Genomic DNA, 18,527 nt, shown 5'->3' with positions numbered 1-18,527 from the left:
TTGAAGAAGGTATTGGCTATCACCATCTCTCTCCCGGCGCAAATGCCCACAAAAGCACTGCCATTTTCAGCTGTCTTAGCAGGCACACCCCACTCACCAACTACTCCATCCACCCTCGTGTTCCCTACTTTTTCATTCATATCACCAATCAAAAACACTCCCTCATTCCTTTCTAACTTTTCCATGCACGTTTCCACATTTGCTTAGAACTCTTCTCTCACTCTGCTTGCACCATCTTGTGTTGGCACATACACGCATACAATCACCCACATTTGTAGTCCAACTATTAATCTTACCCACACAATCCTTGAACCAACTGATCCATACTGTCTTATATTCTCCTTCCATCTGTTACTCACAGCAGTACACACTCCTTCTTTTGTCCTCTCATTCTCATCTACTCCTGTGCATATACCCCATCCATACTCCCATTCACTCACACTCTCACCTCTCCATTTAGTTTCAGTTAGTCCACATACATCCACTTTCGCACCCTCAAGCACCTGGACAATCTCTCTTTCACCTCATCATTTGCACCCCTTACATTCCATGTAGCTATCCGTACAGTGTCCTTTGTTCAGTCCTTAGTCATCACCTTTTGGTCAGTCCAGGTCCGAGGCTTCTTGTTCCTATTTTTATTTAGTTGTTTTCTGTTGAGGGAGGTGGTGGCTCCGTCGGTAGAGAGGTGGCCTGCAGTCCTACGGGACCCAGGTTTAAATCCTCGCTGGGGCAGGGAACAGTTTATGGATTTGAATTTCATGAAAAGCAGACTTTACCGATCTACCAGAAGACCCGCCGACATGTCGTACAAATACACCCGCTAATACCAGTGCACCAGTCCTGTATGAGACAGCCCTAGCATGTATTCAATATGGATGGTGGGTGTTAGCACTGAAGTGGTGACATGTAGAGGTATATGATATGTAAGAGGACTACTGGGCCCTGAGAGCAGGCTGTGAAGCCTATGCCCAGAGTCGAGCACATTGGGGGGGGGGGGGACTCCACCAACCCACTTGTATTGTATTTTATAATTAGCTTTTATCTTGTATTAATTGGTAGGTTTTTAGGACAGAGGATCAAGACGGATAGTATAACAGTATGCCTTTCGATGCTGAATGTTCAGCCAGTGGGGAGTTACTGTGCGATGTCTGGCATTTTGCTTTATTTTGTATAAAGCTTGACTGAATTACGACAGATAATTTAGAGTGAAGGACTGTTGTGTTGTGGATGTGGATTTGAAAGAAAGCATTAGGAGCAATACATTGAGGTGGTTTGGCTATGTAGAGAGGATCGAGAGTGAGAAACTAACAAGGAGAGTTTATGTGAGTGAGGTGGAGGGGGGGAGAGGAAGGGGGAGGCTGAGGATGAGGTGGAGGTATGGAGTGGAGAGATATATGAGAGAGAGGGGGTGTGAGCTGGGGGAAGGGCAATGAATTTGCAGGGGACAAGGTGACATAGAGGCATTTTGTTTGTGGCTACCCCTTACAGGAATAACCCAATTGCTGCGATGTACTTCATATGATGGAAAACTTGTAGCTGCGACATACATCACATGGGCAAGCTTTTTTCAAACCGGGCAGGCTACATACTTCTCCCATTTTCCCTCTTATGCCGTTTGGTATCTCAACTGAGCTATTTCCGTTACTACCCGTGCATCCCGCCACCACCCACACATCCTCAGTATCTCCCTAGCCAGTATGAAGGGCAGAGATCAGTCACCGCCACGGGACCCAAACCCTCCACTTTTTGTGGTGCAAGAATTAGATTACAGTACGGTACTTTTAGGAAAATAGAACTATGGTAAATAATGAAATGATATTTGTTTTTCCTAGACTTTTCCATGCACTCTTTCATTTCATCTATCTATCTATCTATCTATTGCCAGACGCCACAATCTCATAAGGGGTGGCCATTTGACTTTGAGTTATTTATTTTATGGGGAGGGGCACTAATCCTCCACCAACCCACTTGTTGACACGTAGGGAGCACGTATGGTTTGGTTATATGGTTACCACCCAGCGTAGTAAATGGTTTCTAGGCATACAGGAAACCATTTGGCTTGTCACTCGATGTAAAGCCACCTGTAAAGGAAAGAAAACCAATAAGAAGTGGCAGGAAAGATGGGAGAAATATGAAGAGAGGAGGGCAGACACAGAAAAAGAATATACAAGCAAAAATTATTTTTGATAAAAAAAAATTTTCCCATTTTTTTTTGTTCATGGAAGGGAAGACCAGGAAACTTAATGCTGCAGTTGTTGGGTTAAGGCATCTGGCATTCAATAGATAGATAGAATTGAGAGTTTACTGTACATACAGTCATACTGTTTGAGTGATGCAGGTTTGAGTAACACAGTCCTTTTCAAGTCCCTGTTGTCTGTGTTGCTCGATAATTGAGTGTAATGCATCTTTCTATACCTAAATTTGAACATGTTACTAGTTTAAGTTCGGATAGGGCCAGAAAAATCCAAGATGTACATAATGCCACTTTCCTAAAGCACAGATAAACTGTACCTGGTGTGCAAGGGTTAACAGTCCCATTCCACCACCCATACTCTTGACATTCCACACTTATGCCATATCAGTTGTACACTCATGTAAATGTAGGTACTAACTCATTTCTATTTCATTCGTGTATTAGCTTTCAGAAGAGGAGGTAATATGCTATTTTTTTCATGTTACTTGTGAATGTTTGTACCTGCTCTGTTTTATTTGAAGGATGTTACATTTTCCCTCTTGTTCGTCTTTACTTGCAGCTTTTTTTCTTTAGTTGTAGCATTTAATACAAGTAGCAGAGTTATAGGTCCCCCTCCCCCATATCCTGTCCATTAGGTCAATGTAAACTCTAAGTTGTGGACACTGAAGTGATTAATGTAGGGAATAATAAATTATGAATGAAAATTGTGTAGACTGTCCCCAAGATATTCAGCATGATCTGTTTGCACCCCAGTGACACCACTTTCTAGGGCCCAAACAGTATTGTGTGTTACAAAATAATACCCGTGCTGATGGAACCTTTTGAATATATAGGAGTACTGATTCATCAGTGAGTGTTCTGACCCATCCCAATGTTAGTTGTTAATCATAGCACTTACTATCTGATGACTGTCTTGCTCCTGTCAGTACATCTCATAATTTTAGCATGTGTAAAAGTATGTCTTTAAGTGTCAGTTAATCCCTTCAATCCAGTGATATACCTTTTCCATTGTATTCTTACTATGAACTGACAGTTTTATTTAGTGTAGGGGAGACATTACAAATTGGAGAAGTTTACACACAGTTTTTGTTAACTTTTTGCCACGAGGTTGTTTTCTAAGTAATAAAAATAGTCTGATGTTAGCCAGAACAAAATGGAAAGCATCTTCAAGAGTAAAGGGTCAGTGAAACGCAAGGCTAAAATATAAATAAAAGTAGTGCTGACTCACACTTAGAATGTTAGCCCTCTGCTTCCCACTGCTGAGCTTTCTCTGCATACATAAACCTTGCGGTCTAATATGTATTAGTTGTGGGTAAGTAGTGTTGATACTGATAGTATCAATGTTGCTTCCTAGAACAGATTCAAGAATATTTTCAAGGTGTTGCCCAGTTATCATTTTCCACAGTAATGAACACTTGTCATCTCCATTCTCTGAACCAGTTAAGGAAAGTTTAATATTTTCATGGTTTTAAACTGCTGTATTTAACAAAGAACGAGAAGCTGTGAACATGGACACAAAACCTATAAGTTGTAAACCAAGGAAGGACAGAATTATATGTACGTGGGAGAAAATATATACGATAAGACTCACTGTAACGGACTAATTGGGACCCAAACCATTCCGAAAAATGTGAAATTCCGATAAAAGCGACATCCAGAATTCCCCCTGCTAATCCAGGCTTTTTTCGATATATCAGACATTAGTCCGGATCGCATGAATGGTTTTTAAACTGTTCTGACTACCATTGCAGTACTGTACTGTGTTATAACTTCACTGCATTAACCAAATGGTATAATATATTTATAATAATACTGTACTGTACACTGATAAACATGTCTTTTATTTACCTTATTGTGGTGAACATAGCTGAAGTGGTCAGGCTGTCCGGACTACTTTTGGCTTTATCGGACTTTTTCCGATAAATAGGAATTTAGTCCGGTGACTCCTCGAGTCCGATAGAAGCGAATTGCGATCTATTGAAGTCCTTCATATCGAGGTTGTATATATATATATATATGTGTGTACTGTATACTGTATATATATAGAGAGCCTCGGTGGTACAGTGGTAGAACGTGTGTTTTCGTACACTGAAGAACGAGGGTTCGCGCCCTGCCAGGGTAATAAACTTTGGGAACATTCTTCAGGCCACGTACTGCTTTGACGGACATAGGGGGTGCTGTGGTTGAACCAGTGTCACATACCATAAGGTATGCTTGCACCCAGTTGGCTTGCACGGGCCGATTACACTTGGTTCATAGACTACGCACGCATCCAAAGCCATTCCAACATAACAGTCACACTTACAAGCACTTCTCACCCTACATACAATTTCTACCAGACAGCCTAAGCCATTTGGTAGAGATACATAGGCTGTATCGTCCCCACTTTGGTCAGGATAGGCTGGTTCTGCAGTGGACACTCAAACAGCTGATGAGATGAGATGAGATGATATATATATATATATATATATATATATATATATATATATATACACATACAGGTAAGCCCTTAATTCACGCAAACTTTTTTCACGCGATTTCGGTTATCCACAAATTTTTCGTACAATAATTAAAACATAAAATTATAGTATTCAAATAAATAATTTTAATATACAAGAGAAGTAAATAAAATATAAAAATGCCTACCTGCTGCCCGTGTGCATACACATATGTGTGTGTGTGTGTGTGTGTGTGTGTGTGAGGTCAGTCTTCCACGCACCACACAGTCAGTTTGAATCCGACGGTCGTACCATGCGGGACTCGCAAATTGTTATTTGTGGCTTACTTTTCTGCCTTCCAGTGATTGCTTGCCTTGTCTGCCAACATGGGGCCTCAGCGTAGTGCTAGTGATGCATGTGGTAACACACCAAAACAGACTCGTAAAGTGATGTTGCTGACAGAGAAAGTTAAAGTGTTGGACAAACTTAAGGGAGGAATGTCGGCGACAGTTCTCCATCAGGACGATTCCCCATAATTTATTTACATACCAGTTTATTTAGCAAGTACAGTACACTAGTTTTTTACTTATATGAGTTATAAAATCTCCCTGAAAATTAGTTATTAAAGTATTAATCAATAATAAGTATATTTATAGAATGACAGGGAATCGTCCATGTTTTGATGGTGAATTGACTTCATGGTGAATTGTCTCGGAACCGTGTGTTTGGGGTGAGTCAACTGTTCTTACAATAAAGAAGGCAGAACGTAGCATACGGGAGGCAGTGAGGGCTAGTGCACCAGACTGTGCTAAAGTGTCTCCACCTACGCCTGTGAACTGGCTCGGACCCGTATGTTTGGGGTTAATGAGTCAACTGTTTGGACAATGAAGAAGGCAGAATGTAGCATATGGGAGGCAGTGAGGGCTTGTGCACCAGACTGCTGAAGTGTCTCCACCTACGCCTGTGCTTGTCAGGTTTCAGTGTTAAATTTCTTACATTTTTGTTGTTTTTCATACATTATGCTAGTTTATGAGGTGTATGTAGTTTATAAACAGTATTATTCAGATGTAATATACTTAGTAGACATGCGTAATTATGTGCACACAAGGGCAGAACATATACGCGAATTTACCACATATGCGAAGGGTCTGGGAACGTAACCCTCGTGTGAATTAAGGGCTTACCTGTATATATATATATATATATATATATATATATATATATGTATATATATATATATATATATATATATATATATATATATATATATTTATATTTATATATAATCATCATCTGGACCTCCTTTCCCACCTTAGGGCAGGGTGAGGAGTAGGAATGTCCAGACAGCCCAATTTTGCCCAATCCAATGGGCCACGGTTCCATTCACTCATCATTCAAGCCACAGGAATCCTGGCTCTATCGGATAAGCCGAAAACATTCACCACGTTCTGTAGCTTCACATAAACTTATCCGATTGAGTCAATCCGGATGCTGCCACGTTAAAAAGGGGTGCCAAATCCCTGATCATGCATTTCCTCACAACATTAATCCACCCAGCTCAGTCTCTTGTCAGTTCCCTAGCTTCATCGACTTCCAAACTTCTCTTCCTCACACACTCATCCACCATATCTCTCCACCTTCTCCTTGGCCTACCTCGCCTCCTCCCTCCTTCAAATTCGCTCAGGTATACTTTTTTCACCACTCTTTTGTTATCCATTCTTTCCACATGACCATACCATCTCAGTACACTCTCTTCAATTCTGGTGTCCACCGACTTCCTCACTCTACATCTTTCATGAATCACATAATTTCGTATCCTATCCACCCTTTTTACTCCACATACATTCCTCAGCAGTCCCATCTCCACTGCTCTTACTCTTGACTTTTCATTTTCGTACCACACCATGGTCTCGCATCCATGTGTTAAAGTTGGCACTAACGCTCCTTCATGTAAGCCTCATGCAGCTGCAACACTCAAGCCTCTGTTTCTTATCAGGGACTTCATTGCACCAGCTACCTTTCTTCCTTGTGTCACTTTACTTTCATCTTTTGCACATTTTCCTCTCTTTTCTATCATTGTACCCAGGTACTTGAACTCTCTCACCAATTCCAGTCTCTCTCCATTCACAGTAACATTGCACTGGGAGTTACTTTCTCTCTCAGTAACCATCACTTTACAATTTTCTACATTTACTCTCAAGGGACGATGCTCACAGACATCATCAAAACTCTCCACTAGCCTACCGAGTTCTTGTCCGGTATTTGCAGGCAGTACTGCATCATCAGCTTACAACAAATTTGAGATATTCCATCCATCACCATTCATTACCAATGCCATCCCTCTCTTCATTACTTGTGTTTTTACTTCTCTCATTACGCCATCCATGTATGTATTGAACAACCATGGGGACATCACACAGCCTTGTCGCATGCCCACATCGATGGTGAACCATTCACTTAGATGCCCATTAACTACTGCACATGCCTCACTACCATCATAAAAACTCTTGACAGCACCTAGCAGCTTACCATCTACACCATACTTGCGCAAAACTTTCCACAATCCGTCTGTGTCCACTTTGTCGTATGCTTTTTCCAGATCCATGACTGCCATAAACACTTTATGGTCCTTCTCACAAGCCTTCTCTGCTATCTGTCTCACTGCAGATATTTGATCCACACATCCTCTGCCATTCCTAAAGCCACCCTGTTCATCACTCACTAGGACTTCTGATATCTCTCTTACTTTCTCTTTAACAATTCTTCCACATACCTTCCCTACCACACTCAATAAACTTATGACACGATAATTCTTGCACTCACTTCACTCACCTTTGTTTTTGTACAAGGGTACAATCACAGCCTTTTTCCACTCTGCAGGCACAGTTTCACTCATCCATGCCTTCTTGCATATCTCCAACATGCACTTCATTCCACACTCTCCACTATACTTAAGCATCACTGTGTACACATCATCAACCCTAACTGCTTTCCCATTTTTCAGCTGCTTCACAGCACTCTTAACCTGTGTGCGAGTGTCACGTCTCCTGGCGCTGCATTCCTTCTCTGCACCCCCCCAAAACCAATCGTGTTTACAGCCACTTTGCTCTCTCTATTCCCATTCATCAGACTTTCAAAATATTCTTTCCATCTGGTCCTTACTTCATCTACCACCTACATCCTTCACACCATCACATTTCTTTCCACTTTCACTTCTACATTTCCACACCTCTTTCCAGAATAATTTTCTATTTTCTGGGTAGTTCACATTCATTTTTCTTCCTAGATCATCATTTGCCTCCTCTTTTCTCCTCATCACTAGTCTCTTTAATTGCTTATTGCTCTCAATATATATTCAGTTTTATATATATATATATATATATATATATATATATATATATATATTCATTCATTCATTCATTGCCAGACGCAATGTATCCCAATCGGGGTGGCCAAGGGCTTAGAGTTAATTGTTTTACAGGGAGGGGCACTAATCCTCCACCAACCCCACTGGACACGTAGGGAGAACGTAATATATATATATACTGTATATATATATATATATATATATATATATATATATATATACAGTAATCACTCCAATATCCGGATCAATAGAGCCATCAGTAGGTTCGGATATTGGTTTTGTCCGGATATTGGGCCCCAGCTTATGGACTTGTACTTACGGACCCTAACACAGAGAAACACCTATACAACTCCCTCCGGACATGCATAGCACCTATTTAACACCCAAATCACACCAATAAGGCACATAAATGACTGAAATAAATGCAATAGACACATAAAATGTGGGTTTAGAAGTATGTTCATACATTAATAAACATTCTGGTACTTATGGACTCTAACCGAACCTAACCTAACCGAACCTAACCGAACTCTGAAAAACACATTCCTACTGCACATGCATGAGGTAAGTTTAGTATGGAAAGAAGTACAGTATGACACTTTCTGGTAAGTATAGTATGGGAAAAAATACAATATGAAACATTCTGGTAAATATAGTATGGAAAATAGTACAACATGAAACATTTTGGCTACTTACAGCAAGTCCCTGGCCACCTCGATGAATAACCGCCTCCTCTCGGACTCTGACAGTAAGAACGATTTCCTGAAGCACTTGCACTACACTCTTCCTGAAGTCTTGCACTGAACTTAGTCACTAACACACAGAAGTCCGTTCTTTTCACAGTGTTCACTTTAGTCCAAATAATGTTCCATTAAATTTAAGTGTTGCACATTAACTTTTCCCAAGCCATGGCGAAGAGCGTAGGTCTTGTCGCGGTGAGAGACAGGCGGGAAGTGGGGAGGATGCAGCGGCGCTCTATCGGACGTCGGAGGAATGATGAACCAAAACAATGCTCTCACGCGGCGCGCGCGGCCAGTTCAAATTACGGTCGGCAAAGACTCGAGTTTTTTTCCAAGTGTTTTGGATTTTCGGACCATTGTGGGATTGTGTGACCCCAGGCCGATAAGGGTCGGTGAGTGGGGCTGTTCGGTGATGGGGCGTCCGGATATTAGAGGGATTACTGTATATATATATATATATATATATATATATATATATATACACAAGTATATATAAGTAATCCCTCTAATATCCGAACGCCCAATATCCGAACATCCCCACTAACCGGACATAATCATCCTGGGATCCAATATTCCCAAAATGGGCCAAAAACTGCAAAAAATTTGAGAAAAATCTGACTTTTTTCCCACCCGTAATTTGAAATTGCCGCCTGGCGCCGAACAGCTGTAACACCATGGTCCCTTCACCCCTTCCTTCCTCCCCCCTCCCCTGTCAGGGTTGCCATTTGGTATTTTTCATTACCAAGTGTGGGCCAATTTGGTAATGAAAAATTCGTTTGGTAATGAATCAGAATAATGCATTACCAAATGGATTTTTCACATGTATGGGGATACACAGGATGGAGATGGTGGATTGTTTGCTCTCTCTGATTAATCTGCTACCCTACAGAGTGTGAAAATAATCAACATGGTGTTAATTATAAGGAGAGTGATTACATGTACACTCAACCCTCGGCTATCACTCCCAATTGGTCCCGCTATGGCTGCGCTATAGCCGAAACCATGATAGCCGAATTGAAGAACTTATAGTAATAATTCTAATTGGTGCCATGACCTCAATATTTACCCCTAAGATACCTTTTTTGTATCACATTAATATATAATAGTCTAAAAATGAGCATGTTTTATGATGTGATCACGATTCTTATAAATACCCCTCACAGTTGATTCATTGATGTTATGTTTCTTCCCCACACTTCGCTTGGTCTCACCATTCTCTATAAGTTTCACATTTCCAGTTCACCTTCATAACATAGGTTCTTCCTTTTCTTATTTCCCTGCAAGGTGCCACAGCATTATGTTGGGTGATGGTAGGGGGACAGGGAGGGGGTACATTGGCCATGGTCATATCATAAAAAAGGTTATTGTTCTCGCTATCACTGTTCACAGTCTGAGGGTGCGCATTTGAATGGTTTGGCGGGCAGGAGACTCGGTCAGGCGGCCAATCAGTGCTCGGCTGGCGTTGATGTCACACGACCAATCATGGAGTGAAGCTTTTGTTGGCTGGGTGGAGCACTGGAGCCTGGCCTTTTTGAAATTTTCGAACATTTGCGGTGCGTGATAGCAGGCATTTAGTGCGTGATAAAGGTATTTGGGTAGTTTTTTATATAGGCGTGATAGCGAGAAACGCTATAGCGGAACCCGTGATAGCCGAGGGTTGAGTGTATTTCCACTTGTATATATAATTAGTGAAGAATAAATGCTAGCTTTATGAATTTGGTAATGAAAAGTTAAATTTGGTAATGAAAGTTGAGGAGATTGGTAATGTGGCCGTTGCGATCTGGCAACTCTGTTACCTGGCCATCATCAACAGTCACAGCTTAACTCTGATTGAGAGCAGATGCTTATAGCAGTGCAAGCCACAGGTGCTTGTTTTTTGTGAATAAACAGTGAATAAACTGCAATACCTTGCCACTAGAACACACAGGAATTTACAGTGTTGTACAGTGTTAAGAAATTAGCATTTAGAGTGCAAACTGGCGGTTCAAACCAGTCCAGGAGCCAGGGACTTGTAAGTACCCAGAATGTTTAATATTGTATAAACTCACCTCTAAAACCTCATTTTGTGTTTTTTTTGCATTTATTTCAGTCTTTTATATCCCTTATTGGTGTGATTTGGGTCTTAAATAGGTGCTATGCATGTCCAGAGGGAGTTGTATACATGTTTCTCTGAGTTAGGGTCCATAAGTACAAGTCCATAAGCTGGGGCCCACTATCCGGACAGGACCATTATCCGGACCTGCCTATGGCCCTATTACGTCGGATATTGGAGGGATTACTATATATATATATATATATATATATACATACATACATACATATATATACAGTAACCCCTCCAATATCCGGATCAATAGAGCCATAGGCAGGTCCGGATAGTGGTCCTGTCCGGATATTGGGCCCCAGCTTATGGACTAGTACTTATGGACCCTAACTCTGAAAAACACCTATACAACTCCCTCTGGACATGCATAGCACCTATTTAAGACCCAAATCACACCAATAAGGGACATAAAAGACTGAAATAAATGCAAAAGAACCATAAAATGAGGTTTTAGAGGTGAGTTTATACAATATTAAACATTCTGGGTACTTACAAGTCCCTTGGTCTTGGACTGGTTTGAACCGCCAGTTTGCAGTCCACAGTTAATCCTCTGCACTCTAAATTCTAATTTCTTAACACTGCACAACACTGTAAATTCCTGTGTGTTCTAGTGGCAAGGTATTGCAGTTTATTCACTGTTTATTCACAAAACAAGCACCTGTGGCTTGCACTGTTATGAGTATCTGCTCTCCATCGGAGTTAAGCTGTGACTGTTGATGTTGGTGGGGTAACAGAGTTGCCAGATCGCAACAGCCACATTACCAATCTCCTCAACTTTCATTGTCAAATATAACTTTTCATTACCAAATTCGTAAAGCTAGCATATATTCTTCACTAATTATATATACAAGTGGAAATACATGTAATCACTCTCCTTATAACTAACACCATGTTGATTATTTTCACACTATGTAGGGTAGCAGATTAATCAGAGAGAGCAAATAATCCACCATCTCCATCCTGTGTATCCTCATACATGTGAAAAATCCATTTGGTAATGCATTATTCTAATGCATTACCAAACGAATTTTTCATTACCAAATTGGCCCACACTTGGTAATGAAAAATACCAAATGGCAACCTGACAGGGGAGGGGGGAGGGGGAGGAAGGAAGGGGTGAAGGGACCATGGTGTAACAGCTGTTTGGCGCCAGGCGGGAATTTCAAATTATGGGAGGGAAAAAAGTCAGATTTTTTTTCGAATTTTTTGCAGTTTTTGGCCCATTTTGGGAATATTGGATCCCAGGAGGATTATGTCCGGTTAGTGGGGATGTTCGGATATTGGGCGTTCGGATATTAGAGGGATTACTGTATATATATATACTGTATATACATATATACATATATATTTATACATATACACTCAACCCTCAATTTGGCAGACCCCTATATCCCGGATTTCAGATTTCCCGAACAAAATACTGAAAATACTGAAAATTACATTTCAAACTACCCGCGCGCAGTGATCCCTTCCGTTCCCTGGTCACTATCTGGGTCTCCCGCTAGGTGGCCACATTCGCGCCAGACATTTGTTTACTGTTGTCTCATGCTGTAAAGTGGCCTTACATCTGACCATTATCTGAGCAGTTTATAAATAACTCCAGGATGGCACCACCAACCCCTAGGAAAGTGACCAAGCACACAAAGAAGCCTGTGCATCTCTCAGTGTCCCCAAAACTTGAGTTAACAAGGAAACTTGAGGCTGGGAAGACAGTCGCTGTGGTGTGCGAGGAGTATGGTGTAAAAAAACGGACTGTATCTGACATTAAAAAAGCGAAAGAAAAGCTGCAGAGTTACGCTGTGAAGTTTTCTGTGTCTGATGCAAAGAAGATTGGATCAGGTAGGAAACATATGAAAAATTCAAAGTGTGCTGAGTTAAATGCTGTTGTGCACAAGTGGTATGTTCAGCAGCAGGCTTGTGGTGTCTCAGTGAGAGGTGTGGAGCTGGCTGCCGTGCTGCAAAGCTTGCTGCACACATGGGTATTGCTGATTTTAAGGCTGGTGATGGATGGCTCTGGTGTTTTAGGAAATGCCACAGCATTCATAGTGTGAAAGTGTCAGGTGAGGCTGCCAGTGTCGATGTTGAAAGTGTTGAACCGTTTAGGTTGAAGTTAGATGAACTTATTAAGCGTGAACATTTATCACTGAGTCAAATTTACAATGTGGATGAGACTGGGGTTATGTGGAGGTCTTTGCCCAATAATACCCAGGCAAGGAAGGACGAGCATAAGGTGCCAGGAAAAAAGATTAATAAAGAGCGGATATCAGTGATGTGTGGTGGTAATGCGTTAGGTACACATAGGCTCAAACTGGCTATTGTGGGGAAGTCTGCAAAACCCAGAGCCCTCAAGGACTGTATGAACAAGCTTCCTGTCCATTATTACAGTTCTAGCAAAGCGTGGTTCACCAGCTGGATTTGTGAAGACTGGTTCCATCAACACCTGGTGCCTGAAATTACGAACCACCAGGAAAAGGTGCTGAAAATCCTGCCTGCAGAAGTGAAGGCATTAGTGCTAATGGACAATGCCCCCGCCCACGACGCCCAGGATGTTTTGCGGAGTGCTGATGGGAAGATAAAATGCATGTTTTTACCCCAAAACACCACCTCGCTGATCCAACCTATGGATCAAGGCATAATCAGTTCATTGAAGAGGAGATGCCATGGAAAATATCCTGATGAAGTGCTGGTTGTGTTGGAGACTGAGGCTGACAGGGGGGAAGATGCAGGAGGGAAAAGAACCCTGGAGAATATTAAAGCATACAACATCCACTCTGCCATCCACAACTTGGCTGAGGCGTGGGGTGACGTTAAGCATTCCATGCTTACCAACGCATAAAAAAAAATCCTCAAGGATGAAGATTATGACTGTGATTTTGAGGGGTTCAAGGCATCAGTCTTCCATGCACTTCTGCATATGGGTGGGGAAAATGCAGTTACACTAGATGACATTCATGAGTGGATAGAAGAAAATGAAGCTGCAGGGGGGCATGAAATATTGTCCGAGGAACAGATAGTGGCAGCAGTGACTGGGGAGCAGAGCAGTGACAGTGAGGAGAGTGACGTCAAGCAGCCAACAACAGTTAAGATGTCTGTGATCAGGGAATGTGCAGATACACTACTTCAGTTTGTGGCAAACAGCAACAACAAGGACATCCAGGAGCATTATGACCAGCTCCACCTTCTCCGTGCAAAAATTATTGTGATACAGCACCAGGCTGGCCACCAGTCTAAGATTGATAGTTTTTTAAAACCACGCACTGCCCAGCCGCCTTCTCCAGAACCAGGCGCCAGTGGTATGAGCCAGTCTGCCACCACCAAGCTGCCACCTCCTGAACCAAGCAGCCTACCTTCAGCTCAGCATGAGTCCAGTGATGCCACAGATTCACCTATGGATGTCGTGTCTGACCTCGAATAGTTTAAGCTATTCGGGGAACCTCTATACGAATACAGCGTACACCTACATCCTCTCTACAATACAGTACAGTAAGTACATACAGTACAGTATGTTAAATATACAGTATTTATTTTTCGTTTATGTAGTCATATGTTCTTATTATATTAAACCATGTTTTGTATGTAACTTATGTTGGTACATGTAATACTGAGTACTGGACAAAGTGTGTTGAAAGTCCAGGGCGGGTGCTGAATATTGGCGATTGCCGGACCAAGTATGCCAGACTTAGGGGAATGGGCCGTGGCCCTTGGATTTTTGCGATTCCTGGACTTTTGTGATTCCCGGACTGGCCTTCCCCCCTTTTAGTCCTCCAAATCGAGGGTTGAGTGTATATATATATATTGTATATATATATATATATATATATATATATATAATTGGGGGAAGGGGTGGGTCGCTATATCCGATAGGTCGCTATATACAAGGGATCGGTATTTCCGAGGGATTACCATACTCAGTTTGCTATATAAGGGGAGTTGTTCGGTCCTACTTGCTCAAACGTACTCTAAACTACCTCTATGAAGTTTTACATGGAGAATTCAATGGTTTATGAAGTTGTACATATCAGTACAATACTGTATGAAATTGTACATATAAATACAATACCTGTAACAAGAGTGCAGTATAATGTAGTACTGTTACAGTATACTTACTGTGCCAGGAAGGGATGCTGTTGAAGTACACTTACTGTGCCAGGAAGGGATGCTGTTGAAGTACACTTACTGTGCCAGGAAGGGATGCTGTTGAAGTACACTTACTGTGCCAGGAAGGGATGCTGTTGAAGTACACTTACTGTGCCAGGAAGGGATGCTGTTGAAGTACACTTACTGTGCCAGGAAGGGATGCTGTTGAAGTACACTTACTGTGCCAGGAAGGGATGCTGTTGAAGTACACTTACTGTGCCAGGAAGGGATGCTGTTGTCACCATGGGCTGATTTCCGAACTTCACCCTTATTTAACGACCGTTGTTCGCAAATTCCCTGGAAAGTTTGGTCGCGATTTGACTGTTCGTTATATCCGAAATTCACAGTAGTGGGGTTCATTATATCGAGGGTTTACTATATATATGTACAGTATATTAATATGTGTTTGTTGTTGTTGTGCTACCCCAGTCTATCTGATCAATCAGACCCATCAGCTGCAGGCAGGTAACTGGCCTTGTAGGGCTGTCCCTCACAGTGAAGTAATATTCCCATGCAACTGAAAGTGCCTTACCACAATGAGGCGCGAGGATTAGTATGGAAGTTTGGTTCCTGGGTGGATGCTGCATATGTATCTTCACCCAGTTAACCATGGCACCATAATAGGCTGCATGTCACCCTGTTATTTGGCTATATAGTTACCACCCAGCATTGTTAATGGTTTCCTGAGTTACAGGAACCATTTGGTATGTAACTCAGTGTAGAGCCACCTGAAGTGGAAAGAAGACCAATAATGACATGAAAGGATGGGAAAAATAGGAAGAGAGAGGGACACACATACACACATACACACAAGAGAATGACAGAGAGGAAGGCAGAAATAGGCAACACTGCACAGAGTGCAAGATGATGGGCACCCCCACCAACCACCATTATATATATGGGCAGTCTGGGTAACATCTTGGATCTCCCTATGACTTCCTGTAATATGGTTTGTAAGGTAATGATATGACATTTCTTGATCAGAATATATCACACTATGAAACAAATTAGTCAAAATGAACTGAAGTATTTGGTTATTTGAATTAAACTTCTTGATAGACCATACATAGCTATGATTTTTTCCATGAAGTAGGCTTACAGTGATGAATTCTTTGATGTGGTAACTGATATTGGGCAGCAGTACAAAAATGCTGAATAGTGAATCTTGCAAACACTAAACCTACAGATACTGGTGACTGCCAATACAATAAATATTGTTTAGTTTATACAGTGTAGATGTTTTGTGTTTAATTATGGAATTAAAATGAATACCCAGTGAGTGTATACCTCCACCAGAGCAGTGCCATCTCCTGTTTTGTCTTTGATCTCAGACCTTGTTTGCCTCAAACCTAATCATTTATTCCTTTTGATTATCCTCTGTAATTTTTCCAGGTTTGGAGTTATTCTGGCCAGTAGTTTTACATAATCTTCCTGCCAAATAGGCCAATAAACAGACAAAGAGAGCCTAAAATATAACCTCCTCAGAAGCAGTAATGAGATTTGTGGTGATAAATGCTGTATGCTGCATATGACTTCATTATCCACAGAATCTTTTATGTTTTATTCAGTGATATTATTCTGCCATGCCCCATTTGTTATGAGAGCTCTGTACTAGGCTGTGTAACAGGTGGTCACTGTAATAATACTGTATAAATACTGCATAATGTAATTGTGCTCAATAGGTGAACGCTTGCAGTAAAGGGATGCTTGATTCTAAAGAGGGATACGTTCATATGTTGACACCGATGTAAATGGGTGCCTCCACTGCCCAGTGATACAAATTTTCCTTAACTCATCCCCTGCCTCCCGAGAGGAGGTTGGTTGACTGCAGAAGATAACCTTCAGCTTGCAGTTCCCTGGGTTCATGTCCAGTTGAACCTGGGGTTACAGTAACAAAAGATAATACCTCCTAAGCTTGGAGTTTATCAGGTGTTTATATGCTTAAGGGGTTAACATTTTACTCCTTCAGAGAATTCGATAGGGGCTATAAGTTTGGCTTGGCTTGGCTTGGCTAAAGCATGTTCAGAGAGAAATTCAATAGATAATTACTTGTGAATCGTATGCTAAACCTGTGCTTGTATTTCATTTGATTGACTTATTTATGACAGTCCAGTTGCTAATAATAGCACATGGACTGATTCAGCAGCACATATCATTCCATCATCCAGACAGATGATACTTGGACTATATAATTATGAGGTGTTATGATACTTGGACCATATATGAGGTGTTCACAACTGTAAGTGGTCAGCCATCAAATTGACAAAATTTGAGTTAATACTAGTTTGTCACCAACCATCCTGATCTGTATCAAGGAAGAAATGCAGTATTTCCTCACTTAACTGTAGATGTGTTATTTAAAAAAATAATAATAATAGTAATATGTTAAGTGAAAATAGCTTTAAGTGAGGGGTAGGCTCCAGCAAGAATCATCATCTGCTCTAATACTGTATTTTAAATGTACATACAAAGCTGCAAACACTTATCTTAAGAAGTGTTTGATGTTATGATTAAGTGTACCGTATGTATTAAATGTTAAAGTCCTTGAGCACTTTAAAGTATGTGATATGTCTGCTTTACTGTTTTAAAAGTCATATTCAAGGCTGCAGATATGTATCTTAAGCAGAATTTGATGTTGTGATTGAGTCTGTCTTGTGTATTAAATATTAAAACCCATCAGCATTTTAAAGAAGTAATTGGTAATACTGTATATTGTAATGTGAACTACAAGGTTGGGTAGTAGATGTGGGGGTGGCTCTAATGATTGAGGGTGAGGTGTGGAGGATTCCGGTGTTGCTGTTTGCTGATGATACAGTGTTGTTGAGTGAAGATGAATGGGAGTTGCAAGGTTTGGGTGAAGATGAACGGGAGTTGCAAAGTTTGGTGAATGAATTTGGGACAGAGTGTAAGAAGAGGAATCTGAAAGTTAATGTAAACAAGAGTAAAGTTATGGTGTTTGAGAGGAATGAAGTCACAGAATGCACAGTTTGGTTGGATGGTGAGGATATGGAGAATGTGAGTGCATTCCAGTACTTGGGTAGTGTGATGAGTAAGGATGGAAGTTTTGGGGATGAAGTGCTCGAAAGGGCACAGCAGGGAAGGAAGGTTCTTGGTTCACTGAAAGCAGTGATGAGAAATAGGGAGGTGAGTATGGAAGTTAAGAAGTCACTGCATGATAGTATTGTGATCCCTACCCTGACATACGGAACGAGGCATGGACCTTGCTAGAGGGGAACAAGTTAAGAGAGAGCAGTGGAAATGGGTTACCTGAGAGGAGCATGTGGAGTGACATGGAGGGACAGGTTGACAAATGAAGAAGTTAAAGAATGTTGTGGGGTGGATGTGGATGTGATTGAGAAAATTAGGAGAAATACACTGAGGTGGTTTGGACATGTGGAGAGAGTAGAGAATGAAAGACTGACTAAGAGGGTGTATGTGAAGTGGACGGAGAGAGAGGGAGTAGGAGACCAAGGATGAGGTGGAGGGATGGAGTTGAGAGGTATATGAGGGAGGGGGGAGTGAGTTGGGGGGAGGGCAGTCGAATGGT

The 18,527-nt window shown here is 41.4% G+C and overlaps 1 protein-coding gene across 1 annotated transcript in view; it reads left to right on the top strand.

Moving 5' to 3' along the window:
* The window catches only part of Synj (synaptojanin), a 265,110-nt gene that overhangs the window by 219,220 nt on the left and 27,363 nt on the right, over positions 1-18,527 (top strand). The window contains exon 20 of the mRNA XM_080267540.1: positions 2,639-2,653. Coding sequence (XP_080123666.1) covers positions 2,639-2,653 — 15 coding nt within the window. The remainder of the gene's footprint in view (positions 1-2,638; positions 2,654-18,527) is intronic.

This window comes from Coenobita brevimanus, chromosome 24 (genome assembly GCF_032717465.1).
Source record: "Coenobita brevimanus isolate Jiangsu-jjx chromosome 24, ASM3271746v2, whole genome shotgun sequence".
In the NCBI taxonomy this organism is placed as follows: domain Eukaryota; kingdom Metazoa; phylum Arthropoda; class Malacostraca; order Decapoda; family Coenobitidae; genus Coenobita; species Coenobita brevimanus.
The sequence above is the reverse complement of the archived record's forward strand: the minus strand, read 5'-3'. Positions and strand labels throughout refer to the sequence as shown.